The sequence below is a fragment of the Heloderma suspectum genome, chromosome 2, assembly GCF_057233095.1.
Source record: "Heloderma suspectum isolate Gila_16-S chromosome 2, 16-S_ref, whole genome shotgun sequence".
NCBI lineage: Eukaryota > Metazoa > Chordata > Lepidosauria > Squamata > Helodermatidae > Heloderma > Heloderma suspectum.
Genome location: NC_139459.1, coordinates 166,867,635 through 166,895,614, shown reverse-complemented (window position 1 = coordinate 166,895,614; position 27,980 = coordinate 166,867,635). Strand labels below are relative to the sequence as shown.

Genomic DNA, 27,980 nt, shown 5'->3' with positions numbered 1-27,980 from the left:
ATCTTCAAACCTGGGGTGGTTTCCTATGGAAGAAAACCATGTGGTTGATGGAATCTCCTGGGATAAACTGGGCTACTTAAAAAAAAATTCTTGATTTTCAAATGTAACAATATATTATGGGTGCAATCCTATGCATGTTTAGACAGAAAAATGTCCTACAACTCCCAGCGTTCCCTAGCCAACACTGGCTGGCTGGGGAATGCTGGGAGTTGCAGGACTTTTTCTGTCTAAACATGCATAGGATTGCGCCCTAAGTAACTTAACAATGTGAGATCAGTAAGAACATCCATACAACTTCATCTTGATCCTTTTTGCATACAATTGTGTTGCTTGTCTGATCTCTTACCTTTATCAGTTTATACTCTGTTAACCCAATAAATTTTTCCATAAAAGACCATGTGACAGGTAAAGACCATGATTTACCTCTTTGTGCTGTATCATAAAGTTTATAAAATCCCACCAAGTTGTGATTAACTTATCCCCTCCTTTCACCATTCTGTATGCCCTTCATGTGTTGGTTAACTTTTCCATTAAAGCTATTGACCATAATTTGAGTCTCCATTGTTGAACAGATGGACTGTGGGTGTTTCTCCAACTCCTCACTATTTCCATCCTTGCTGCTACCCAAAAAAATGTCAGAGGAGCGTCGTTTTTTTAGTTGTATGTTTTCATTGTCATATAATGACAGCAAACTCACCATTGGGGAAATATCGATCACTTGATCTGTGATTAAAGCAGCCTCCTTAAACACCATTTGCCAAAATGGATAGACACACACGGCCACCACATGTGAAAAAACTTGCCTATTTTGTTACAGTTCCTCCAGTGAAGTATTTTGTAAATATAACAGAGTTTCCTAGGAGTGAGAACTTTTGCAGTGGTGGATTTCATTGGGGCTTGCTGGTACAATTTAGCCCATTTCCCTTTGTCATTGGTTGTTCCCAGGTCATTTTCCTATACATGAATAATTCCATCCATTGTAGGAAATTGTACGTCCAGTAATAATCTATATATAGTTGAGGTCAGACCTTTTGTGTCTATTGTATTTTGTATTATAAGATTTTCAAATTGTGTTTTAGGACATAGTCTTTGTGCTTTTACAGTCATTATACTGGAAAAATGTTTTAAGGGCACAGTCCTATGGGTTATGCCCTGGGTACTCGTAAGCCCCTGAACTCAGAGGCTTACGAGTATCCTATGCAGAAAGAGAGGTGCAAGGCGCCCTCCTCTCTGCATTTTAGCTAGACAGGCGATTTTGCCGGTGCAGTAGAGGCTTCAGGGAGGGGGAGGGAAGGAGGCTGGGGTGGCCATAGGAAAGATCGTAGGACTGCTGCCCCGGTCTCCTCCTGTCCCTGGGAATGCCCCTTTCCCCCATCTCCTCACTGTTTACTGAGCACAGAGAGGCAGCCAGCCCAGTTCTCTCTGTGCCAGCTATGAGGGGGAGGGAGCAGGAAGCATAGTTTCCTAGCTCAGAGCCCTGTCTTCAAGCTTGGAGCCAGGAAATCGAAAAATTCTTTGTTCCCCGGACACTGTCTAGGGGACATAAGATTGCTCCCTAACTTGACTTATTTGTATCCAATTAAATTTTCTGTTTTGTAGTTGAGATTTCAACTGTTCCCCAGTTTGGGGTGTAACTCCAATGAACAAATACATCAGTCTGTAAAGGCCATGGTCCTCTCAGGGCTGAAACTGACTAAATTTATCCTCATTTTAAAAAGAGGGTGGAATAAAAAGGGAATGATTGGAGATGGATCTGACATAAGCTTTGACCTCCATTTATGCCATAGTAATGAAGTGCACTTTAAAAAGGGATTATCAAATTAATTGATGTTTTTAATGTATTTTCCTGTAAATTAAACCCTTATTTTTTACTCTTGATTTCCTTCCAATTTCCATGTCTATCCATACTTTTTTTAATGATTATCAAAAATGTCTATCAGTTGCCTAAGTTGGTGTGCCGCAAAATAGATCAGTATGTTTGGCATTCCCAAGCCTTTTGGTTTGTTGAAATAGGGCATTGTTGGCAAGTCTGGACTTTTTGTTGCCATGCGCAAATAGTCTCTGCCATGTATTTAAATAATGTTCTGACAGATGTATTGGGAGGGTCGGAAATAGGTAGTTAAGCTTTGGCAAGGCTGACATCTTTACTGATGCAATTCTGCCTAGCCAAGACAGGTTAAGCTTTGTCTATTTTCAGAACAGATCCCCTATTTTCCTGAAAAGAGGTGTGTAATTCAGCTTAATAAGTTTTTTCAACTAATTTGGAATATAAATCCCTAAGTATTCAATACCAGGAAAGGTAATACTATTACAAGTCTTAGGCAGTTTAATTTTTTCTTCCTGTGTCATATGAAGACCAAGAATGCTTGATTTGTGATAATTGATTTGTAAACCTGCATGAACCCCATAATCTTCTATAATTTGCAAAGCTCTAGTTAGCTCCAACTGGGCTACTTCTTGAAGACTAGGCCTGCATGCCCATGATAGTGAACTGGCAGTTGGGACTTGAGTCTTATGCCAGCTTCTGTATCTGATGCTATATAATACTAGCAAAATAGCCATAATTATGATTGTGTATGTTGTGTGGATATAGGTCTTTTATAGTGAGGACCTGTGGTGAAATGGAGATACACTTCATCCTTTGCAGGATCTCTGTGGTAGTTTCTGGGCCACCAAATGTTGGGGTGGTGGATATGTTTTGGCCCCAATGTAATGTCCGTAAGTGTAGCACTTCCTTTTTCTTGATAGGAATGAATGGCAGCTGTTTGCTTAAATGGAAAAAAGTTATGGAAGCACTGATAATTTATTGGAGAGGAGGCTAAATGTGCTCCCTGCCCCACCCCTCCCTCTGTTGACCCCAGCCATTAAAAATCCAGGCGCTATCAATATTTGTCCATCTGGGGTTGTGGTTTTTGGTCACACTAAACTGAAATATGAACTGGGCCACTGCAGTTCAAGGTAAGGAGCTGCCTAATAGTCACTTGCACCATTGGTTCATCTAGCCCAGTATTCTCTTGCAGATCTTTAAACTGAGATGCTGAGGATTGAAACTGAGGTGTTTGTGCAATATGTATGCATGTTCTGCCTCTGAGCTAAGCCAGTTCTATGCTTGCGGTGTCATGGAATGCTCATAGCCATAGCTGTGACCTCTGCTTTAAAAAAGAGGCAGTCTTGAGGATTGGCTATCTGAAGTACAGCTTGTCTGTGGGAAGGGGAAGGTAGGGAGGTCTTTGATATAACCAACACATTCCTTACATCTTATCACTGTATCTAATCTCTTCCAGAGCAGGAGCAGAATCTAGGAGTGTCTCCCGTTATTGTGTTTGAATATCTTGCAGTCAGACTAAACTGATGGTGATTGAAAATGTTGCCGTGTTTGCTGCAGAAATGGCAGTGCATTCAGCATTTCTGACTTTCCTTTGTTACTTCCTTTCAGTTGACAGCAACTTTTGCCAAATCCTTTATGACAGGAGTCGTCAGCCCTGGTCCTCTGCTGGTGAAGTCAGCCACACAACTCTTGTGTCTCAGTGCCCCACGGGCTTAGAGGAAGGGCTGGAAAAAGACAGCTGCTCTTGCCGGAGTGGAGTTGCCTTGCAGCAGCCTATTGCTGTGCCTCTGCAGGACATAGAAAACCATGTTTCACCTGCTGTAGCTATGGCAAAGGAATTTGTTGCGGACATCTTCCGGAGGGCCAAGGAAGCCAAAGGCACTGCCCTAGTGGAAGAGGTGGCAGGCAGAGGGCTTGAGTGCCTTCTTGACTCTGATGGGGTCCTGGGCCAGGGCACTTTAGCCCCTTGGGAGCTAGAGAAGACTTTGGGGTCCTGCTTGCATGGCAGTGGCACTCGCAGCTCCACACCTTCTGGGTCAGACAGCATTTCTGATGTTGGTGGGTCTCCGAAAGATTCTCCCATTGCCAGTGCTGAACTGGAAAGCCAGCCAGCCGAGCCAGGCTATGTGAACTATACCAAACTGCGCTATGTCCTGGAGCCCAGTGACTCCTCTGAGGCGGAGGATGGTGAGTATCCCTTCAAAATCAAAGTTCAATGTGTGGGGAAGGAGCAGGTAGTGTGGTTTGAATCTCTGTCATCAGGATCCACAGGCATAAGCCAAGAGGCTCAGCAACAAAAGTGTTAACCTCTGCTGATAGATAGACACCCTTTCCCAGAGAATGCACGGTGTGTCAGACCCATACTGCTTTCAGCTTTCTGTATATATAAGGGAAAGCTGTTTTCTCTGTCCTCGGGAATGTTTCCTATGCTACCCCGTTGTACAGCTATAAGCAATGGTTTCCTTCCTGTGCCACCTCTTATCCTGTTGGGTTGTCCTTGTACACTCGACTCGGCATTCTCAGGCAGGACTGGCAGTGGGACAGAGGCTCCAACATAGCTGCGTGAGGGACCTTTGTTCTGGAAATATTCTTTGCAACACAAGGATTTAAAAGTTGCTACCCCCTCCTGTTTGTGTGGAGCAGAGTTGTACTGGGCATGGATCCTAGTTGCCCTAGGCTTAAATAGTATACTTCTACTGCAGTGCCTCTTTTCATGGGCCTAGTAGTTTCTCATAATTCTAGCATGCAGCAGTTGAACCTCTTAGAAATAAAATACAGGTTTAGGAGTTAGTATTCTATTCCTGTATCAAGGGCAGGGGCATTGGAAAGTTTTAATAATTATATGTAGCTTGGCTGAGAGAATGTTGGGTGTACATCTAGTTTTTTTATTTGGGTTGTTTTCCTAGCCCACTCTCAGTGTTGGGCAATACACTTACAGATACATGAAGGAAGGAATGTTTGTACTGTTGCAGGAAAAAAAAATCTAACTCTGTGCCAAGGAAAGCTGAATTCTGTAATCTGAATAAGTTTTGCAAGTCAGGCAGATGTACAGGGGTGGTTATTTTGCCTATTAGTCATATTGATTACCAAGAGCTGAGCACAGCTAAGACCTCATCCCAAGACCATTGAGACCCTGCTTGGCTGCCTACATCCCTTGGTGAGGGAATAGAGGGTATGCTTCTGATTTTTTTTAGCAGGCATTGCTACACAATTTCAAACTTTAAAAAATTTAAAACCAAGATTCAGAGGATGCTGACTTGTTGTTGTTCAGTCGTTCAGTCGTGTCCGACTCTTCGTGACCCCATGGACCATAGCATGCCAGGCCTTCCTGTCCTGCGTTCTCTCCCGGAGTGTGCTCAAGTCCATATTCATTGCATCGGTGATGCTATCTAGCCATCTCACCCTCTGCCGTCCCCTTCTCCTTTTGCCTTCAGTCTTTCCCAGCATCAGGGTCTTTTCCAGAGAGTTTTCTCTTCGCATTAGGTGGCCAAAATATTTCAGCTTCAGTATCTGTCCTTCCAATGAGCACTCAGGTTTGATTTCCTTTAGGATGGACTGATTTTACCTCCTTGCAGTCCAGGGGACTCGTAAGAGTCTTCTCCAGCACCACAGTTCGAAAGCATCAATTCTTCGGCGCTCAGCCTTCCTTATAGTCCAGCTCTCACAGCCATACATTACTACTGGGAAAACCATAGCTTTGAGTAGACGGACCTTTGTCGGCAAGGTGATGTCTCTGCTTCTGACTATGCTGTCTAGGTTTGCCATAGCTTTCCTCCCAAGGAGCAAGCGTCTTTTCATTTCATGGCTACAGTCACCGTCTGTGGTGATCTTGGAGCCCAAGAAAGTAAAATCTGTCACTGCTTCCATTTCTTCCCCTTCTATATGCCAGGAAGTGATGGGGCCAGATGCCATGATCTTAATTTTTTTAATGTTGAGTTTCAAACCAGCTTTTGCACTCTCCTCTTTCACCACCAACAAGAGGCTCTTGAGATCCTCTTCGCTTTCTGCCATTAGGGTGGTATCGTCTGCATATCGGAGGTTGTTGATAATTCTCCCGCCAATCTTAATTCCGACCTGTGATTCATCCAAACCGGCGTTTCTCATGATGTACTCTCAATATAAGTTAAATAAGCAGGGTGACAATATGCAGCCTTGTCGTACTCCTTTCCCAATTTGGAACCAATCAGTTGTTCCATCACTGGTTCTTACTGTTGCTTCTTGACCCTCGTACAGGTTTCTCAGGAGACAGGTAAGGTGGTCTGGTACTCCCATCTCTTTAAAAATTTGCCACAGTTTGTTGTGATCCACACAATCAAAGGCTTTAGCGTAGTCAATGAAGCAGAAATAGACGTTTTTCTGGAATTTTCTTGCTTTCTCCATGATCCAGCGAATGTTGGTGATTTGATCTCTAGTTCCTCTGCCTCTTCGAAACCCCGCTTGTACTTCCGGTAGTTCTCGGTTCGCATACTGCTGAAGCCTAGCTTGTAGGATTTTGAGCATCACCTTGCTGGCATGTGAAATGAGCGCAATTGTGCGGTAGTTTGAACACTCTTTGGCGTTGCCCTTCTTTGGAATTGGAATGTAAACTGACCTTTTCCAGTCTTGTGGCCACTGTTGAGTGTTCCAAATTTGTTGGCATATTGAGTGCAGCACTTCAACAGCATCATCTTTTAGGATTTTAAATAGTTCAGCTGGAATACTGTCATCTCCGCTAGCTTTGTTGTTAATAATGCTTCCTAAGGCCCACCTGACTTCACTCTCTAGGATGTCCAGCTCAAGTTCAGTGACCTCACTGTCATGGCTATCAGGGACATTCAGATCTTTCCTGTATAGTTCTTCTGTGTATTCTTTCCACCTCTTCTTAATCTCATCTGCTTCTGTTAGGTCCCTGCCTTCTTTGTCCTTTATCATGCCCGTCTTTGCACAAAACGTTCCCTTGAGATCTCCAATTTTCTTGAAGGGATCTCTAGTCTTTCCCATTCTGTTGTTTTCCTCGATTTCTTTGCATTGTTCATTTAAGAAGGCCGTCTTGTCTCTCCTTCCTATTCTCTGGAACTCTGCATTCAGTTGGATATATCTTCCCCTTTCTCCCTTGCTTTTCGCTTCCCTTCTTTCCTCAGCTACTTGTAAAGCCTCATCAGACAGCCACTTTGCTTTCTTGCACTTCTTTTTCTTTGGGATGGATTTCGTTGCTGCCTCCTAAACAATGTTACGGACCTCCGTCCATAGTTCCTCAGGCACTCTGTCTATCAGGTCTAATCCCTGAAATCTATTCCTCACCTCCACTGTATATTCAGAAGGGATATGATTTAGGTTATACCTGAATGGTTTAGTGGTTTTCCCTATGTTCTTCAATTTAAGCTGAAATTTTGCAACAAGAAGCTCATGATCTGAGCCACAGTCAGCTCCAGGTCTTGTTTTTACTGACTGTATAGAGCTTCTCCATCTTTGGCTGCAAAGGACATAATCAATCTGATTTCGATATTGACCATCTGGTGATGTCCATGTGTAGAGTCGCCTCTTGTGCTTTTGGAAAAGAGTGTTTGCTATGATCAGCGTGTTCTCTTGGCAAAACTCTATTAGCCTTTGTCCTGCTTCATTTTGTACACCAAGGCCATGCCTGCCTGTTATCCCGGTGATTTCTTGACTTCCTGCTTTAACATTCCAATCCCCTATGATGAAGAGGACATCTTTTTTTGGTGTTAGTTCTAGAAGGTGTTGTAGGTCTTCATAGAACCGATCAACCTCAGCTTCTTCGGCCTCAGTGGTTGGGGCATAGACTTGAATTACTGTGATGTTGAATGGTTTGCCTTGGATTCGTACTGAGATCATTCTATCGTTTTTGAGATTGTACCCCAGTACTGCTTTTCCCACCCTTTTGTTGACTATGAGTGCTACTCCATTTCTTCTAAGGGATTCTTGCCCACAGTAGTAGATACAATGGTCACCTGAATTAAATTCGCCCATGCCTGTCCATTTTAGTTTGCTGATTCCCAAGATGTCGCTGTTCAGTCTTGCCATCTCATGTTTGACCACCTCCTTCTTACCTTGATTCATTGATCTTACATTCCAGGTTCCTAAACAATATTGTTCTTTATAGCATCGGATTTTCTTTTCACCACCAGACACATCCACAGCTGGGTGTCCTTTCGGCTTTGGCCCAGCCGCTTCACTCTTTCTGGCGCTACTTGGAAACCCTCTGCTCTTCCCCAGTAGTATATTGGACACCTTCCGACCTGAGGGGCTCATCTTCCGGCGTCATCTCTTTTAGCCTTGTGATTCGTTCCATGGGGTTTTCTTGGCAAGAATACTGCAGTGGGTTGCCATTTCCTTCTCCAGTGGACCACATTTTGTCAGAACTCTCCGCCATGACCTGTCCGTCTTGGGTGGCCCTGCACGGCATAGCTTATGGCTTCACTGAGTTACGCAAGCCCCTTCGCCACAACAAGGCAGTGATCCATGAAGGGGTGCTGACTTGTACTCTGGAACAATTTTTTACTAGGACAGTCACAAGATGGGTGCAGCTCTGCATAAAGTAGGAGTAGTGGAGAAACCTGTCTTTTGCATGCACATATTTTGAACATGCCTATCCAGAGAATTGGGTGCCCTACCCATCCACTGGTGCCATTCTGGGGGATCTAATCTGACTGACCTCATCTGATTGTCTGACAAACCTAGGGTGCTGGGCTTGTAGGCTCTCTCATATGTGCTTGTTTGGGTTTTGAGATCAACTTTCCCCAGCCTAGAGTCCTCTAGTTGATTTGGACTACCATCTCCCAGGATTCCTGACCACTGACCATGCTGGCTGGAGCCGATGGGAGTTGAAATCTACAACATCTGGAGGTCACCAGGTTGGGAAAGGTGACTCTAGTTTAGACCAACCAGAGAGGGTGTGTGTTGGAGGCAGCATATAAGGGAAGCCTTTAAGCAAATTGGTTGTTCTGCTGCAGGGGTTGGGGACTGGATTATGATGGCTTGTGATGAGGCCCTTGACTTTGCGCTTGAGTTGGCTGTGGTGATAATCCTCTAGCCACTGAAAAGATAGACTTGGGGAGCAATCTTATGGCCACCAAACAGCAGCTAGACGGTGTTTTCCAGGAACCGACCTCAGAGCCCGCGCTCCGAGGTCGGTTCCCAGAGAACCGACCTCCCCGCACTTCTGTGCTGCCTCAGAGGCAGCATGGAACAGCCCCGTCCTCCGCACTTGCAAGAGGAGCGCAGAGCGACTGAAAAGGGGTGTTTCGGGGCGGGGAGGGCAGAAATGCCTGTAGGACACATCCTGTATGTCATACAGCAGCCTCCTTCCCCGCTCTGTGCTCCTGCAGCTATACAGCCACAATCGGCTGTCTAGCCAAAAATGCAGGGCAGGAGGAGCGCAGAGGGAACGATCCCCTCCATGCTTCTCCTGCCCTGCTTTGGATAGGCGGTTGCCTCCGAGTTCGAAGGCGGCCGCCTATCTCGATAGGATTGCACCCTTAATGCCTGTTCTTATTTTTTAGAGACTTATTTTTTTGCTTCACTGTGTCAGAATCCTCTGCTCTCTAAAAGATCTTTGTAGGTACAAAGCTGCCTCTTGTATGTAGCCATCCAGTATATCCATGCTAGCTAGTTCTTGTTCAGCTTTGTGAGTTGCATTATAGCATCGATGACCTGGTGCATTTGGTGTCTTGCCTGTAAGAGTGAACTGCAAAGGTTGTAGGGCCTCATCAATCAGCTCAGTTGCTAACATAGTTCCTGGCTTCCTTGAAAGCTAAAGTTTTATTTTGTGTGTTGTTGGCCACTGCTTTAGCTTGAAATACTTGGATTGTACATATGTCCCCAGGTGAGCCTAGTATCTCCCATGCAGTCTGATTAGGGCACTGCATGACCCTTGGAAATCAGAATGGATGAGAATGCTGAGTGATATGTTGCCCAAGCAGGGTGGATTCACAGACTTCATGTTGGAGCATAATGTCTTCCTGCTGTAATTGGACTGATGTGGGGAAGCCTGGGTTCAATTCCTTTCCAGCCATGACGCTGATCAGGTGGCTTTGAACAGTGCTATCTGTTAGTCTTGCCTGTCTTACAGTGCAATTGTGAGGCTAGGTGAGAGAAACCATAAAACCCTTGGCATGTTCAAAATTACTAAAGAAATTATATTTTAAGCTCTTCTTGAATTTCACATACTGCAACTTGCCTTGAGCCCTAAAGATAGGGCAGTCTCCAAAGCAGAATAGAAGTATATGGAGTTCATAGCTGTGGGGCATGAGGAAGAGTAATATAATGAGGTTGAAAAAAGGAAAGGCCTGCTTATGGCTATTGGAGTGGTTGAGAAAAGCAACCTCAACTTTGTGTTGTCAGACGGGAAAAGACAAAAGATTCCTTTGGAGTATTCTTTTCCAGAAGGTCTGTTTATTTTGGCCCCACTTCTGTTGTTGTTTTCATTCTTCCTAATAGTGAGCTTTGTGCAAAGGAGTTTCATCTTGAAATCTATTTCTTTTGGCACTCTGTGTGGACTTTATCCTCTGCTTGGCCTCACACTCCATTTCTTCTCAGAGTATGAGGATGACAAGATCTCCCTGCCATTCGTTGTGACTGACCTGCGAGGAAGAAATTTGAAGCTGCTGAAGGAGAAAGCTGTTTGCCAGGTGGGGGTAGTTTTAGGAACTTCCTGTTAATGAATGGGGGAGATGCTGTTCTCTCAATGAGGGAAGGGCACTAAAGGATTATTCCTGACCTGAAATCCAACATCATTAGTAAAGCAGGACTTTCCGCCAGCGCACCATTGTGACTGGCTCACTTGATCGGCAAGAGTCATGATGGTTTGATTTAACAAGGTGACTTGAACTCATCAAGAGAAGATTATTTTAGCCATTGATTCAATATGTTTCCCATTCATACTTAATAGATTTCCTTTGTTTTTGACTTCCTGTTTTTGTGCTCAGCTTCCAGTTTATTGATGTATTTTATGAATTTTTGTTTTAATTGTCAATTTTTGTTTTTTTATGATTACCTCTGATTGATTGATTGTGTAGCATTTATATACCACTCCACATCTAAAAAGATTGAATACAATTCCCTTCATAATCACTCCTAGTACCTGGTTATATTTATTATTTATATTTATTATTTAATTTATTAATCGCCCATCTGGCTGGTCACCCAGCCACTCTTGGCGATGTACAACATACAAGAGAACAATAAAATTCTACAATAAAAACATTTTCTCAAATACCCTAACCCACCCCAAAAGCCTGCCTGAACAGCCACGTTTTTAATGCATGATGGAAGCTCATTAAAGAGGGGGCATGACGGAGTTCCCTAGGGAGGGAGTTCCACAGAGTGGGGGCCACTACAAAAAAGGCCCTCTCCCTCGTCCCCACCAGTCTAGCTGTCCTGGCTGATGGGACAGAGAGAAGGCCATCCGAGGCTGATCTTGTTAAGCGGCCTGTCCGGTGCTGCTGGAGGCGCTCCTTAAGATAGGAGGTTCTGAACCTATATGGTTCTGGGCCGGAACCATATAGGGTTTTAAAGGTCAAAACCAACACCTTGAATTTGGCCCGGAAAACAACTGGTAACCAGTGCAACTCCTTCAGCACTGGAGTGATGTGATCTCGCCGGCGGCTGCCTTTAATCAGGTGAGCCGCCGCGTTCTGTACCAGCTGCAGCTTCCGAACCGTCTTCAAGGGTAACCCCACGTAGAGCGCATTACAGTAGTCTAAACGAGAGGAGACCAGGGCATGTACTACCGATGGGAGCAGATGGTCGGGAAGGAAGGGGCGCAGCCGCCGTATCAGATGTAGTTGATACAGCGCTGTCCGGCTCACAGCTAACACCTGAGCTCCATGAACAGCTGGGAGTCCAAAATGACCCCCAGGCTGCGGACCTGGTCTTTCAAGGGTAGCCTTACCCCATTCAACACCAGGTCAACATCCCCCAGCCTCCTCTTGTCTCCCACCAAAAGTACCTCGGTCTTGTCAGGGTTCAGCTTTAGCCTATTCCTCCCCATCCAGCCACTCACCGTCTCCAGACATTTGGACAGGGATTCTACGGCCAACCTTGGTGAAGATTTGAATGAGAGGTAGAACTGCGTGTCATCCGCATATTGATGACACTGCACCCCAAACCTCCTGATGATAGCCCCCAGCGGCTTCACATAGATGTTAAATTTCACCGGGGAGAGGATGGAACCCTGTGGCACCCCACAAGTGAGTGGCCACGGGTCCGAAACCTCCTCTCCCAGTGCTACCCTCTGGTACCTGCTGGAGAGGACATAACGGAACCACCGCAATACGGTGTCTCCAGTGCCCAACCCCTCCAGGTGGTCCAGGAGGATACCGTGGTCAACGGTATCAAAAGCCGCTGAGAGGTCGAGGAGAACAAGGAAGGAGCATTCACCCCTATCCAGAGCCCTCCTCATATCATCTACCAAGGCGACCAAGGCCGTTTCTGTCCCATGCCCAGGCCTGAAGCCCGACTGAAATGGGTCAAGATAATCAGTTTCTTCCAAGTGTGCCTTCAACTGCACCGCCACCACCCGCTCAATCACCTTGCCCAAAAATGGCAGATTTGAGACTGGGCGAAAGTTGTTCAGAACTTGAGGATCCAAGGAGGGCTTCTTTAAGAGCGGTCTTATCACTGCCTCCTTGAGGGCTGATGGCATCACTCCCTCCTCAAGGGAGGCGTTCACCACCGCCCTGATCCCCTCACCCGGTCTCTCTCTGCAGCCCATAATGAGCCACGATGGGCAAGGATCAAGTAAGCAGGTGGTCAGCCTTACAGATGAAAGCACCTTGTCCACTTCATCAGGAGGAAGAAGCTGGAACCGATCCCACAAAACCGGTTTGCCACAGGCCGCCTCTTGCTCACTAACTGTATCCACAGCATGCAGAGTAACACACCTAATCTGATCAATTTTATCTGCAAAGTGCCTTGCCAAGGCCTCACAGTAGGCCTTAGAATGCTCCAGTGGTTCCGGAGCCACAGGACCGACCAGGCTCCGGACCACTTGGAACAGCCTCCTGGGACAGCACTCTGCAGACGCAATGGAGGCAGCATAATATTCCTTTTTTGCTGCCTTCACCGCCACGTGATAGGCTGAAGATAGAGCTCTAGCCCATGTCTGATCGTCTTTGGAGCGAGACTTCCGCCACCGGTGCTCTAGCTGTCTCACCTCCTGTTTCAGAGCTCGTAACGGCAGATTGAACCATGGTGCAGTCCGAGCTCTGTTCAGGGGGAGAGGGCGTTTTGGAGCCACCTGATCTAATGCCCCAGTGATCGCGGCATTCCAGCCACCCACCAGGGTCTCGACCGAGTGGCCGTTGGCGTGCCCCAGAGAATCCCCAAGCGCGTTCAGGAATCCATTTGGATCCATAAGACGCCTGGGGCGGACCATTTTAATGGGTCCTCCACCCCTGCGGAGGGGTTGTGGAACCGAGAAGTCCAACGTCACCAGATAGTGATCTGACCATGACAAGGGGGTGGTGGATATACCCCCAACTTCCAGATCACTCCCCGCTTCTCCAGAAACAAACACAAGGTCTAGCGCATGACCGGCTACATGGGTGGGCCCAGTTGGAATATGGTGCAGCTCCCAGGAGGCCATGGTCTCCATGAAGTCCCAAGGTGCTCCTGTGAGGATGGCCTCCGAATGTACGTTGAAGTCCCACAACACCAATAAGTTAGGGGACTGTACACACACATCAGAGACCACCTCCAGCACCTCGGCCAGGGAGTCAGTCGTGCAGCGGGGTGGACGGTACACGAGCAGAATCCCCAGACTGCCCTTCGGGCCCCACCTCCAGTACATGCACTCAGCAACCTTGGTCTCCTGGAGAGGGGGCCTGGTGAAGACCAAGGACTCTCGGTAGATAACAGCCACTCCCCCTCCCTGATCCCTAGCCCTCGGCTGCTGTGCATACGAAAATCCAGATGGACACATGGCTGCAAGGGTTGGAGCAGCAGCCTCGGCCAGCCAGGTCTCTGTAATATATGCCAGGTCTGCACCCTCATCCAGGATCATGTCATGGATGAGGGAGGTTTTCTGGGTAACAGACCTGGCATTGCAGAGCAGCAAACGAAGGCCAGAAGATGGGGTCACGCCTCCCCCAGCCATCCTTTGGCTCTGGACAGGCCCGGAGCAGGGGACAGATATTACACATCTCTCCCTTGTTCCCCTTACCTGGCATGGCCTGCCCCTAGCGCTCCGCCAGTGCCTGCCGCCCAGCCTCGGGATGTTCTGGCCCCCACACTCCCCCCACTGCCTCCATCAGGTGGCCACATGCCCCCTCGCTCCCGCCTATCAGGCAGGCTACCCACCCCTAAAAATGCAACAAAATCCCCCAGAAAAACAAACAAAAAACAATTAAAAGGCTTGGGTTAAGCCAGGCAAATGTTCACTGTTGTCTTTCTTGTAGGGTAGTTATTAACTTTACTGGGGGATGATCAGAGATTATGATCAGATTATGATTTTAGGGAGGTAGGGACCTAGGGAGGTGGTGGGCTCTCCCACACTGGAGGCATTCAAGACGAGGCTGGACAGCCATCTGTCAGGGATGCTCTGACCTGGATTCCTGCACTGAGCAAGGGGTTGGACTTGATGGTCTTGTAGGCCCCTTCCAACCCTTCTATTCTATGATCTTTCCTATCTGAGCCTCTAGAACCCTTGACCATCTACCCTGAGATATTAATATAAATATTAATATAAAATCAGTTCTTGAATAGATACTATGCTTTGGGGAATAAAAGTTTTGTGGCTTGCATTTAGTGTCTTCCAAATATCCGTTAAGTTCTGTTAACTAATAACTGCTGCTACCTCCATTATCCCCATTCATGAGTGGAAGCTCTGCTGCTCCTGTCAACTGGAAATCTGCCCCAAAATTACTTAACACATTTCCTAAACAAATGTGCATACTAATTACTTGATATAAGTAATAAAACATATCGTTTCTCAACTAAAGAGAGCCTTCATACTACTTAAGAAATTAGACTGTAACTAGAAGGCATAAGGTTATCCAGCTGGGCACAGTGTATGATCCTTGAAAAGATATAAGATGGTGTCTTCTGGGATAGGTGCTAGACCCCAGTGTCTGTGATGATTTGCCAATCTCAGGCCTCTTGCATCAAACCCCCAATAATAAATCCAGTGTATCTATTATGTCATATTTTAAAGTTTTCAGTCTTTACATAGGAAAACAGTCCTTAGCTCAGCATGTTTGATTAGGGGGTTCTGGATTCAATTTTAAGAGGCCGTCAATGTATATTTACTCACTGGAAAAAATCCTGATGCTGGGAAAGATTGAAGGCAAAAGGAGAAGGGGATGGCAGAGGATAAGATGGCTAGAGAGCATCACCGATGCAGTGAATATGGACCTGAGCACACTCCGGGAGAGAGCGGAGGACAGGAAGGCCTGGCGTGCTATGGTCCATAGGGTCACGAAGAGTCGGACACGACTTAACGACTGAACAACAACAAAAATGTATATTTTTCCTTAACACGTTGTATTAAATTCCAATTTTGAACCTGGCTATTCTACAAAGATAATCCCAACTACAGTTGATTATTTTTTAAAATCTGATTTAAAAATTTAAAAATATCCAATTAAAACAATGATTGGGCTTTTATTCACACCAAGATGAACCCTGCCTTGTTGACGGGAACTTGGGGAGGGTGGGCAGCAGCTCTCTGGCTGAAGATTAGGCACTGGAGAACACTGATGGTGTAGATGTTTCCTCTCTATTCAAGCCACATCTCTTCTTGCCTTTCCAGGGCCAATACCTAACAGTGGAGCAGCTGACTCTGGATTTTGAATATGTCATTAACGAGGTGATCCGGAATGATGCCTCATGGTCCAAGCAGTTTTGCTCCTTCAGTGACTATGATATTGTCATCTTGGAGGTAGGAACATGGTGGGTGCATGATCCAACTAATAGTACCTCATTTTGGACCAGAGTGGACTATTTAGTATTTGACGTTGAGCAGCCTTCCCCAACCTAGCACCCTCCAGATCTGTTGGACTGCAACTCCCAAAAGCCTGCTTATCCTTAGCTAATTAAGACTCTAACCTTCATGGCACTGACGCATGTATATCGGGCATGACTTGAGCATAAATCATGATTGGTTCCCAATAATTTTGCCTCCAGAATGGGTGTGGGTCAGGCTGCAGCTGGCCTTAGGGGAAATCATGGGAGCAGACTCAATGAGACTGTCACGTGGTGGCCTCCATACGAATGGGCAGTGTTCTAGCAAGCAGCTTCACCTTCTAGAATCCAGTGGGCAAGACGAAAGCCCCTCAGGCAAGAGCAGAGACACCCGGTCTCTCTCGCAGGACTTGTGGCCATCTCCTGTACAGCTGGCTGGCTTGTTTACATTTCTATACTGCCTCTTAATACAAGTGTTCCTGTGAAAGGAGGAAAGGGGTTGCCCTAGCTCCCAGCAGTGTAGGCAGGGACAAAAGGTTGCTCGGGCTGAACAACAACCTAGAAAGGCTGCTACCACCCCTTACATCTGCCTCAGCCAGGGGACTCTCAGACCTTACACAACACTCCTAGGGCTTATGAAATAGGAGCCCAAACTGGCACCCTTTATTTCAAAGCCCTAGGCCTGAAACTTTAAACAGTAGCAATAACCAAGCAGAAAGCTTTGGATTTAGTGCCATGGCTTACTTGGAAAGAAGCACACACAGTACTTGAGGTAGGTGTTTATTTAGAAAGGGAATAAGACATAAAAACCAGAGTAGGTTTGGAAACCGTGCTTCAAGGTAAAAACAACAAATCTTACCTGAACCTGCCTATAGGCACCCAAGCATGGGTCTTTGAATAGGACAGGACCAAACAGATATACAGGGAGACCAAAAGAAAGGCAGAAGCAAAGATGAAGACAAAAAAACCAAACAAAGACAGGGGGTAGCCATATCCCCGCTGGGAAAAATTGAAGGCAAAAGGAGCAGGGGGCGGCAGAGGATGAGATGGCTGGATAGCATCACCGATGCAATGAATATGGACTTGAGCACACTCCGGGAGAGAGCGGAGGACAGGAAGGCCTGGCGTGCTATGGTCCATGGGGTCATGAAGAGTTGGACACGACTTAACGACTGAACAACAACAAAGCCATATCCCCCTCCCTTTGTTTTATACTCAAAAGCCTTTGACAGCTGTGAAGTGAGCCTCCTTAGCCAATCACCCATTGGCTGAGTAATTTCCTCAGGCTCTCTGGGAGGTGGGAAGTTCTCATAGAAGCCCACCTGAACTCAGTGTAATTCGCAAGAGTTCTCCTTCAGCCTTGAAGGGCCTTGAGACCAGAATAGCACAAGATAACACACGCAGGTGTTTTAATAAGTGTGTGCGGACCCATCTTCGCGAAATGGAGTTTTTACAGATAGCTGAACAATAACAAGACCGCAAAAGGAAAATGGATTTCTTGACAGTCCCCATAGCAGTTTACATGTAACAGCATGATTTAAAAATTTAATATATATTTATATATAAAACTATTAAACAGTATAAAATATTCAGAAGAGGAAAAAATCCCAAATGTTTGATAGAGTAAGACAGTTTCTGAAATATATCTCTGAATTGATGATAGTGGAGGACTCAATGTTGTTGGGCAAATGCCTGTTCTGGATGGGTTCAATATGTCTCTGAATGAAGAATATAAATGGGTCTCTTGTAGGATTGTGTTTCACAGCTCTGGAGCCTGAACCAAAAGCCTGTACTCAATGTAGACGCTAATCTTGGCCACCAGCAAGATGGTACTCGGAGAAGAGCCTCATCAGCAGAAGTTTAAAAACAGGGGGACAGGGCTGATATGGGAAAAGGCACTTCCAGAAATAGTTGATGCCCAGGCCTTGTGGAGATTTCAGGGGCAAAACCAGCATTTTGAATTTGGATTGAAAACTGATACTGATGCAGATATTTCAGAACAGGTCTAATGTATTCTTGCCAGCTCACATCTGTTAAAACATGGGCAGCAACATTCAATATAGGAAGCCTTTGGGCCATTTTCAAGACAGCGGTATGCACAACACATTGTAGCATTCCATGTGGAGGCCACCAAGGAATATGAGTGACAATAGCTAATGGACACAGCTGGTGAATCGTCTCATAGGAGATAAAAGGCACGCAGCCACCACTGTAGTGCTGGCTCAGAGAATGTCATCAAGTGACACTCTTCTTCCTTAGGAAAGAGAGTGTGAACCAATCTAGAACAGGCATTTCCCCAACAAGCTGGTTCATTGAGTCTTCCACTATTGTCATTTCTTATGTGGATTGAGCTTAAGTTTATTCACAGTCGCTCAAAGGGGTCTCAGCAGTCTGGTCTATTTGGCGCACAGCCATTAGTGGAAGAAAAAGTTACTGCAGCGGAGGGGTCGAGATACGTTTGCATCATTAGTTGGAAGACCAGCACCCTCAGCACGCTTGCCATTGGCCATGCTGATTAATAGTGCCAAGCCTTATTTTAATGCTGTGACTGCGACTAGTGATTCTGTTCAGTGCCAACTGGTGTTTGTCTCCCTCCAGGGGCAGCTCTGGCCTTTCCACCTCAAGGTAGTGTTTGAGTGTCTCTGTATTAATCTGGAGGCCTCATGTACTCAGGGCCCAGTCAAGATAGATTCTTTGGATTACCAAGATGAAACTAGACCACTTTTGAAAGGAATGGCAGTTTTTTGACAGAAAGTGAATGCAGAATAAAAGTACAAAGAAAGCTTACACATCTCTTCAGCTGATGAAGCTGACATCTTTGTCACAGCTGAATATATGCTGGGGGGCCCAGTCAACAGCATATGAGGTGTTGTTCCTAGGACCAAAGTTCCCCAGGCTGGGTGTGCATGTTTCCCCCATGAAACGAGACCAAACTGGTTAGGCCTCAGCCCAATCTTTTATATCCGTTTCTGATATTTTAGGACATGTTCAAAGCATCACAGGAAGGTAATGAATTACCTTCCCTATGACTCAGAGATCCCAACATTCCATCCCGGGGGGGGAGAAACCCTCTCTATCTCCTGAGTGAGATAAAAAAGTAAAGCAAACAGAGGAAATTAGACAGCTGAGTAACTGCTGACATGAAGATTACACCTTTATCCTCAGACAGCTATCGGTTTTTAATGTGGATTGGTGCATTGGACACTGTGTCAGTTCAACACCTGACCTGACTCTTCACCATTTCTTCTGGTGTCAAACTCACTACAGTCCCATGCTGCTTTTGGACAAGGTCTTTGATTTTATAGAAACACTGATACTGTTGACCTAGTAGTGAGGGAGAGTGGGATTTGGAGGAGGGTTCTCCTAACTGTACAGGAGGCAAGACAGGATAATCAGTGTGTGGTGGTTCACTGGAGATCACTGGCTGATCTCACTCTCCAACTATGGCTGCTTTTGCAGGCTAACAGTTGACACCAAATCCCCCTGTGACCTCCCTGCCATTTCGAGTGGCCATTCTGGGTGGGAAAACAGAACTCCCTTGCTTCAGATAAGTTTCTCTGAGTAGAAAGTGGGAGAAGGAGAGCTTCTTTCCCACTCCTCCAAAATAGGCTGATCTGGATTCTTCCTTTATTTCGAACAGGGATACCCAGCTGGCAGCTCCCTGTTGCATTTCAAAATCAGGCAAGTCCTGCTGCTGCTTACCTCCCATTTCTGGAGAGGTGTATCTTCCATGTTAGAAGTGGTATATGTGCCCCACACTCTGGCATAAGGGAGGAGCGGAGAGTGCTGGGAGAGACTTGAGGACTTGCCCAGTGGACCTCCTCTCATTTCTTAGAGGAGTTCCTCCAACTTCCTGAGCCTGTGTGGCTTGGGTTCTCCCTAGCCAAGGTACTGTGTGGGTGTGTGAATGGTGGTGTCAACTGCGAAGGGGGAGTGCAACCCTGGATAGCGTTTCCAGGAGAGCATAGCCCTCTGTCTCCTCAAGAAGTGAACTGTTGTTGGTTTAAAGCACTGGTTAGATAGTCCTGCTGTCTTTAGAAACATAATGAAACAAATGTCTGGGTCCCAAGGCCAGCAGTTTGTTCTGACCTCCTACACCAGCCCTGAGTGCAACCTAATTCAAGTAGCTTCCTTTGCCAGCTGTTGAACTTATCTTTCTAGGTGTGTCCAGAAACCAACCAAGTTATCATCAATATTGGACTCTTGCTCCTAGCCTTCCCTTCCCCTGATGAAGAGGGGCAGCTCAGGTGAGTCCAAGCCTTTGTCAGGACCTCTTTGATTCAAGGGATATTTCAATTGAACCATTCAGATAGGTCAGGGGTGAGGAACCTGTAGCCCTCCAGATGTTGTTGGACTCAAACTCCCATCAGCTCTAGGCAGCATGGCTGATGGTCAGGAATGATGGGAGTGATAATCTAACATCAGAAGGGCCACAGGTTACCCACCCCTACAAAATACTCGTTTTGACAGCAGAGAGCTCCTTTCTCCCTTCAGATTGATCAAGTAATAATTGGAGGTATTTTGATGACTGAACCTCATGTATTAAAAAGAGGTTCCTTTTTAATTTTGCACCTACTTTGCTAGGTCACTCTTGCATTTTGGATCTGGTTTTGGATAGAGCTGAATGCGAATTTGCAAAATCTCAATTTGACAAAATTCAGATTTGAATTTTGAATGAAATTTTATTTCATCTTGAAATTTGAACTTGCCAGCATCTTTCAGCAGCTGGCAAATAGGAAGCCTCATAAGCTCTCAACAGATTGTCAAATATTCACTGCATGTTGTCTGCCAATTATTTAAAACCGTTGCATTCCAGCTATCAAATACTCTTTAATATCTACTCTCTCAAGTACTGAAATCAAATATCAGGTACAACATACCAGTCGTAGTTATTTGGTGATTACTCAGATAATATCTGATGAATATATGGCATCAGTGTTTATGGGGAATTTATTGGGAGCAAAATAATGACAGCTCTGGTTCTGAGTTTCTAACTTAAGTGACCTGGTTCAGATTATCACCGTGGCTTAAATAAGCCACAGTCAGTTGCAGCACGTGCCAGTTGGCTTTTGAATAGTCAGCCCGTGACTGCAGCTTGTTGTGTAGTCCATGGCCTGTTTTGGGGTTATGTGAGGGTTGTTTAACCCTCGGACAGCCGCCCACGTGGGCTGTTCCAGTTGTGCGAACCAGCCCGTTGGGGCTGGCTGCACAAAATGTCAAGCCACCATGAGTTATTTAATCCACAGTGAGGCTGCGCTACATGTGGGGTTTGTGCAGCTGCCATTTTTTAATATGCTATGTCAACCTGGTGAGCGTGAGTTAAACAACCCTTGCGTAGCCCATGGTCTCATTTATTTATTTAGGTATCCTGCCCTATATCATTAAGATCTCAAGGCAGCATACAGATAAAACCAATTAAGCAGTATAAAACAATTTAAACAGCTAAAAGCATGTTAATCAAGCTAATACTAATCAAAAAATCTAAAACAATAAAACAGTTAAAACTGTGCAACTTTAGAGAATTCAGTTCACCCTCAGAGACTTTGGTGAAAAGCCATGTTTTAACTTGGCGCCAAAATGAAACCAACATATGCGCCAATCAGGCCTCCAAGGGAAGGGCATTGCACAACCGGGTGCCACAGCCGAGAAGACCCTCTCCCACGTTGCACCATAGTGTATGTCTCGCACTGGTGGGACACAGAGGAGGGCCCCTCCCACAGATCTCAGTCCTTGGACAGGCATATATAGGGAGAGGCGCTCCCTCAAATATTGAGGTCCCAAGCTGATTAGGGTTATGCAAAGGTTGTTTAATCCTCACATAACCCACACTCACTGGATTTTCACAACACAACAACCCTGAGCAGGGGTTGCACATCCATAAGCTATGACAAGCTGTGCCGTGTCGTCTGAACCTGGTCATTCTCTTCCAAGAGACAAGAGCTGGGTGTGGACTGGTATAGGTTTGGCAGATGTTGATATTTGTTTAATCTCACCTGGCAAGACAGAATGAGGTTGGGAAAAGGATGTTGAGGCACAGTTACTTGATAAGCACACATTTATCTCCCACAGTGACTTATAAAGCTTTCTGTCTAAACTGACTTTATATCTTCTTGCAGGCCAAAGACCTATCATACCAGCCTCAAAGTAGCTTGGGATCTGAACACTGGCATCTTTGTTACAGTCAGTGTGGGAGACCTCACAGAAGTCAAAGGACAGACCAGGTAAGGCAGGGCTCTTTGTATTACATGGCCTACCCTAGAGTGAGCCTTTTCCCATACGTACCTACCTGTATCATTAGATCTTCAGAGGTTCTGCTCCAAATGCCTAAGAAAATGAGTCAGGTAACCACCAAGGAGAGGGGCTTTTCAGTAGCGGCACAGCCTTCCCAGAGAGGTTCACTGGCGCCATCTTTGGGATCTTTTTGGCACCAGGTGAAATCTGTTGTTCATCCTGGCCTTTTAAGTAACTTCTCAGTTTTAAAATCTGTATTTTAACTCTGGGTTGCTGTGAGTTTTCTCTTGTATTTATACTGTTTTTGATTTTATGGTTTATTTTTGTATTTCAGTTGTTTTATATGTTTTTATTGTAAGCTGCCCAGATAACTTTCTGTTATGAGGAGGCATTCAAATGTCATAAATAAAATAAGCCCATTTTGGACCGCTAGTTCTAGTGGCTGCTTCTTGACTTGTTGCCAAATAATATTGGTGGCCTGTATGAGTTGGGGGCGCGTGTGTGGAGAAAACATTCCAATGCCATGAGCACTGAGACTGCACCCAGAACAAGTTCAAGGCCTACCACTTATAAACAAAGAGGGGCAAAGTCAGTACTGGAAGACGTATCGCTTCCTGGATACAGGAAGTCTTGCATAGATCCCACACACTCCTTATCTAAAACCATCCCCTCGTTTTAGATAATCCCGAGAGCATCTTTGGAGATTACAAAGCACTATCAGCTGCTTGCATGTTCATGTGTGCATTTGGTTGACTGTGGGCATGTTCACATGACAGGCTAGCCCATGATGGGTAACTAGCTACACACTGTGGGTTGTTCTGCTGTTCCCCTTCCATATCAAGATCACTCATCGGCTTTGATGGCTGTCAAAACTGAGGCGGTGAGAGCGATCCTTAGGGTTAAACAGGATACGCATCTACTTTCACAGGAAGGAACAGGGAGGGTGAGGAGGAGTGGGGTGCCAATTGGGAGACCCCCTTGAGGGGCTAGTCCACCCATAAAAGCATAGGAATCCCTCAGGTAAGTGGGTAATTTTAAACCTTTTTTCCCCCACCCATGAGGTGCTGAAAATTGGCAAGGGGGGAATCCATCCCCCGCCATGGACTCTCTTGCCCCAAGGGTCTGTTTGTGGGGTTGGATTCCCGCCCACACAGTGATTTTCGGCACAGGGTGTTTTTAAAATCCAATGCAACCCTATGGAGCTGATGAGTTGCAGCAGATTTTAAAAGCGCCCGTGTCACGTGAACCCAGTCTATGTGTCTTTGTAATGCCTGAAGCTGCCCTCAAGTTTGGTTCTTTAAAAATGACTCTGCATTAAACTGTCTTCCCTTTCCCTCAGTTTTGCTTCCTGTTTTTGATTCATTAAATCAGCTGTGTGTGGTACCTTCTACTCTCTCATGATTTTCTGTTCTTCCCCCCTAATTCTGCTCCCACTGTACCTCTTTCAGAAGTTTCTCTCCTTTTTTCTGTTTTTGCCTTTTAGACCCCAGATTATTTATTTGGTCCTGTTTCACTTTTATTGTTTAGTCCCTCCTTACTGGTATTAATTTTGTCTTTTTCCATCTGATTTTAAATAGCTATTTGTCATCTTAAACAGCATCACTTATTACCTGTTTCTTCTCGGCTTCTCAAATGCACTTATTCTCAGTATCTTGAACTGTTCCTTCTTTCATCTTCTTCCATGGAAGTCAGCCCCCTTCTACCACGCCACCCGCCAGAGGGTACATATGCCAGGGTACATATTTTTGCCTTTGCTATGGAGGTTTTCAAAGTTTAGCATTTCACTTTTCCCGTTATTGGTGAAGGGAGCATAGCTCAGTGACACTGGTGGTCCTAGAATTTGTGGGGGCACGGGGGCCTCTAATGGTCTATAGAGTCAGTTCCCCTCTCCAGCCCTGTTTGTTTTGGCCTATAGAATCAAATGAGAGCCACTGATGACTGAGTGTGCCAGGTTTAGTTTCTCAATCACATTAGAGTGTGATGTAGAGAAAGTTGAAAACTAATGCCCTTGGTAAACTCATCTGTTCTCTATGTCACCATCCAGTGGTCCAGTTGTTTTGATATTTGAAACCAACTCTCTTCTCAGTTTTTCGCAATATTACTGATGATCTGTCTCCAGTGTTTGCTTTGTTATCTGTGTAAAATGGACAAAACCAAATGCAATCAGATTCCCTATGAAACCTTCTCTTCTACCTCTCCCTTTACTATTGATTTTTCTGTTCCTCTGACTAGATTTGTCAGGGCACTCTTAACTGCACTGCCACTTAAAAAAAAACAAGCAGAAGTCTGCTTCTTCCCTCCCTCAGTCATGGCCCCCACATGAGCCACAGTGGCACTTTTGCCTCTGCACCTGGCCTCCTCAATCCTCAATTTTTTGTGGGGAATAGTGAGAATTTTCAATAACTGGCCTAACATCCAGCATTGGAGCTAACTGTACTGGATTTTGAATTTGGTATTCTTTCTGCCCTAATCTGAAAGGCCTCTCAACTTAGTGCTGGCGTCTAGTTTTCAGCTCTTCTTTCCAAAGGTTTACAGGGGCAATGTTCTGAAAATTTTAAGGCTGGGAAAAGTTCCCCCACCCGTTCTTTGATCTGCCTAAAAAGGGAGGTTTGATACACATTACTACAATGGGTGATAGGTGACTGTTATAATACCAGGGGGCAGCAGAACAGCCTCCACAAGTGAACATAGTTTAGTTGCAAATGGGCGCTCCAGCCTTGGGAATCTTGGTGATTATCAACTGGGGGCAGGGGGTGTTTATAGTGAGGGGAATAAACTTTCCATCTCTTTTAGTGTCTCTTCCCAGTGGTAGCCAAATGCTAGAGCCTGTGTTGGATGTGGCAAACTGGCCTGTGGCAGGCTGGAGACATTATTATCCCAGCATCTGGAATGAGAAATCTTGTCCTGCTCAACACAGCCTGTCTGGCAAGTGACAGGGAGCTTATTGAAGTCACTGTGAACTGGTGTGACCATGCTGCTTTGTCTAATACTGTTCCCAGAGCCCAAGGAGGGGCTACAGATCTAAACACGTAGATGTGCCTTGAAGGAAACGGTGACTCTCCACTGTACTGGTTTCTGAGTACCCTGTGGAGAGGGTGCAAAGGCCCTTTAGAAAGCCCTGCCGGCAGGCTGTGCTTGCTGACTGGCAACCCCCCTCCTTCTCCTCCCTCAGTGGCAGCGTGTGGAGCTCCTACCGGAAAAGCTGTGTGGACATGGTAATGAAATGGCTGGTGCCAGAGAGCAGTGGTCGCTATGTCAACAGGATGACCAACGAGGCCCTTCACAAAGGTAACTCTTCTCCTCAGCTCTTGACTGGAGCCCCCTGGGTGGCTTCCTGGCCAGTGTTGACATGGTAGCCTGCTCGCTATACCTGGCCAGCTCCTACTGCATTTCTGGTGTCAAATGGTGGTGGATGCATGTTTTACTTCTAGGAGATGGGCGATCTCTTTCCTGCTCTTGCTTTGTGGCTTGCAGCCAGTCCTACTTCCCTCTCCTGCCCCTCTCATTTGCACTAGGGGGATAGCTTCAGACCGCTTTGGGGGACCATGGCTCCTGTAGTAATGCCACTCAACAGCCGTGTTGGTTTCTAGCTCCGGATAAGAGCTTTCCACAAATCCCATTGATAGCTTTACGTTCTGGCTTGTTCCCATGCCTCACTCCTAAATTGTAATATAATAGATCCTTGCCTTTTGATGGGTTGCAAGCAAACTCACTCCTGACCCTGCCTAAGAGCATGCTCAGACTGCAGAACGTAGCTGACTTCTTGTTTTTCTGCTTTCCCCGGCAGGCTGCTCCTTGAAATTCCTTGCAGACAATGAGCGTTACACATGGATTGTCTTATGAGGCCAGGTTCAGAGACGACGCTTGCATCAGTAGTTCATTTCCTGCCATAACTGTGTGTCAGATTCAACTACCTCCTTGTTAAAAGTTGTTTTTAATTTCCCCGCCCCTTTTGACTAGACAGTTATCCAAATGACCTTGAGTACATTGGTCTTGGTTTGTGGGTAGAACCACATCCTCAGCTTCATTGTCTCGGCATGTGGGGTGGGAAACACAAGGCTGGCCCAGGCACTCTGAAAAACCTACCTCTCCTTGCAGGCTAGTCTTATTGGGTGCACTGCACAAGCTCCAGCTGAGCTGCTTCTGCTCTGCTGGGGCCCTCCACAGTAAATATGTCTGTCTACTTGGTGAAGCTGCAAGGAGTCTCTAGCAGGTAGCCCCTGAGGCTAGAGCACTGTTAATTCCAGGGCAATGATTCTGCTTAAGGAGACCAAAAACCTGTCTGTGTTTTGAGTGTCATTCTGTATTTCAGGCACTTCCTCCACCCCACTGATTCCCCCCTCCTAAGCATAGATGCTGTCCCACACTGGTGGATGAGCCACAAATGTGTTCTCCCCCACCCCCTTTTTAATTTTTCTCAAGCAGGTTTTCTGTTTCCTGCAATAAACATTTAAATTTGAGTTTGGCTCTTAGTGTCTCCTTTGCTCTTTGAGAGAAGACTTCATGGGGATTCTAGGGCCACAGCTTGAGCACCTGACACTGTGGCAAGGAGAATAGTCACTGTATGGACTAGGGCTTCCCAAAGCCAGTAGCTGCAAACCAAACAGATGCATATGCAAGCTTAAGCTGATTTTTGTGGCCCACCTTACCAAATGTGGAATTGTGTGGATAAAAATACAAAGAATTTGCTAGCTCACAGGAGCTGGGACGATGCTTGTTTATATCCCATATAATTCAAGGCAGTGTACATGGAGTTCTTACATGGTCTGTCCAGTCCTAGCCCTGCTTCAGTTTTGTCCTGTATTGTGTGCCCTCGTGAACCTCTACTTCCCTATGGTGCAAATAATACACTGGCTTGTGGGAGCGGAGGGGAATAGTGGTAAGATTCATGATGGATGTGGGAGGAGGCATTACTCCCCCTCAGTGCTCACTCAGCATCTGAAGTATTTTTTTCATAAATTTCAGACTAAGTACTAGCAAAAACACAAATAGGTTGCAGTTTCAAGGCCCTGTGTCTTGATTTATTTAGGAATTTGGTAGAAACTCCTTCCTTTGTACCATTATGTTAGCTCATAGCCCTTACATGTAAAAGCATTTTCACATAACAGCAGCACACTTGCTTGCAGACCTAGGATTAAAACAGTTGCTATTTCAGAGGCCTTGTTTCAGAGGAGCTTGCTTAAAATCATTCCTCTCTTAACCGACAGCTTTCCCCTTGCTTTGCTTTTCTTTACATGCAGCTGGTACAGGACACTTGATGGCAGCTAGATGATGAGCATCTGAGAAATAGCAATGGGGAGCCAAACCGGCATCTGGTACTCTTAATAAGAAAGTCCCATTAATTTTTGTGCTCATTTTCCTTCCCTGCAAAGTGGCTGTTAGATGTAACATTACTTGTGTGTTAGTTAGAGGTGGGCAAAAAAACGCAGCTCAAGGACTGCATGTGGTCCCCAGTGCCCACTGCCATTGCCCCTGCTTCCCCCTCAAAAGAAAAAAGTGTCCATATGGCATGCCCAAAGGACCAAATTTAGCTTGGAAGCAAGTTAAATTTAACACTTGTAGCATTATGGAGCAGTTCACTACTGAATTTTGGCAGCAAACCTACAATGTTTTGGTTTCTTAAAAAAAAAAAAAAACTTTTGGGAGGACACACCCTTCAGACTGTGCAGTGCCCTATAGAGTTTGTGGCTAGTGGAGACCTGGGAGTGAAAAGGGCCCCTGGACCTGCTGCAGTTGCCCACTCCTGGTGTAAACAATTTGGAAGCAGTTTTAACATTTTGTATCTCCATCTGCAGCCTATGGAGAGTGGATCCCCCCTCCCCTGAGCTTGTATTTTTCTCAGGACTATGGCAAGAGGGGAAGGGTTAGATCCAGTAACTCCCCAAGCCCAATGTTTAAAAGGTATGCTAATTGCTTACATATATTTAATGTCTCATCTAGTTCGGCTCTTAATATAGCCAAGTCACAGAGCTTGTGTGGCGGTTGCCGCCTGTGCACTCAAATGTGAAGTTTTATTTTGACA

General features: G+C 45.8%; 1 protein-coding gene across 3 annotated transcripts in view; it reads left to right on the top strand.

Annotated features, from left to right (window-relative positions):
- Positions 1-26,418, top strand: part of DCAF15 (DDB1 and CUL4 associated factor 15) — a 38,287-nt gene extending 11,869 nt beyond the window's left edge. The window contains exons 7-13 of one of the 3 annotated variants that reach the window (XM_084835847.1): positions 3,437-4,015; positions 10,364-10,455; positions 15,576-15,704; positions 19,889-19,974; positions 21,844-21,948; positions 25,131-25,246; positions 25,746-26,418. In XM_084835847.1, coding sequence (XP_084691973.1) covers positions 3,437-4,015; positions 10,364-10,455; positions 15,576-15,704; positions 19,889-19,974; positions 21,844-21,948; positions 25,131-25,246; positions 25,746-25,801 — 1,163 coding nt within the window. In that variant the 3' untranslated portion in view covers positions 25,802-26,418. Of the gene's footprint in view, positions 1-3,436; positions 4,016-10,363; positions 10,456-15,575; positions 15,705-19,367; positions 19,580-19,888; positions 19,975-21,843; positions 21,949-25,130; positions 25,405-25,745 lie in introns of those variants that run through there. The other 2 variants (XM_084835845.1, XM_084835848.1) reach the window with 2 other exon arrangements.
- The last annotated feature ends 1,562 nt before the right edge of the window (positions 26,419-27,980 follow it).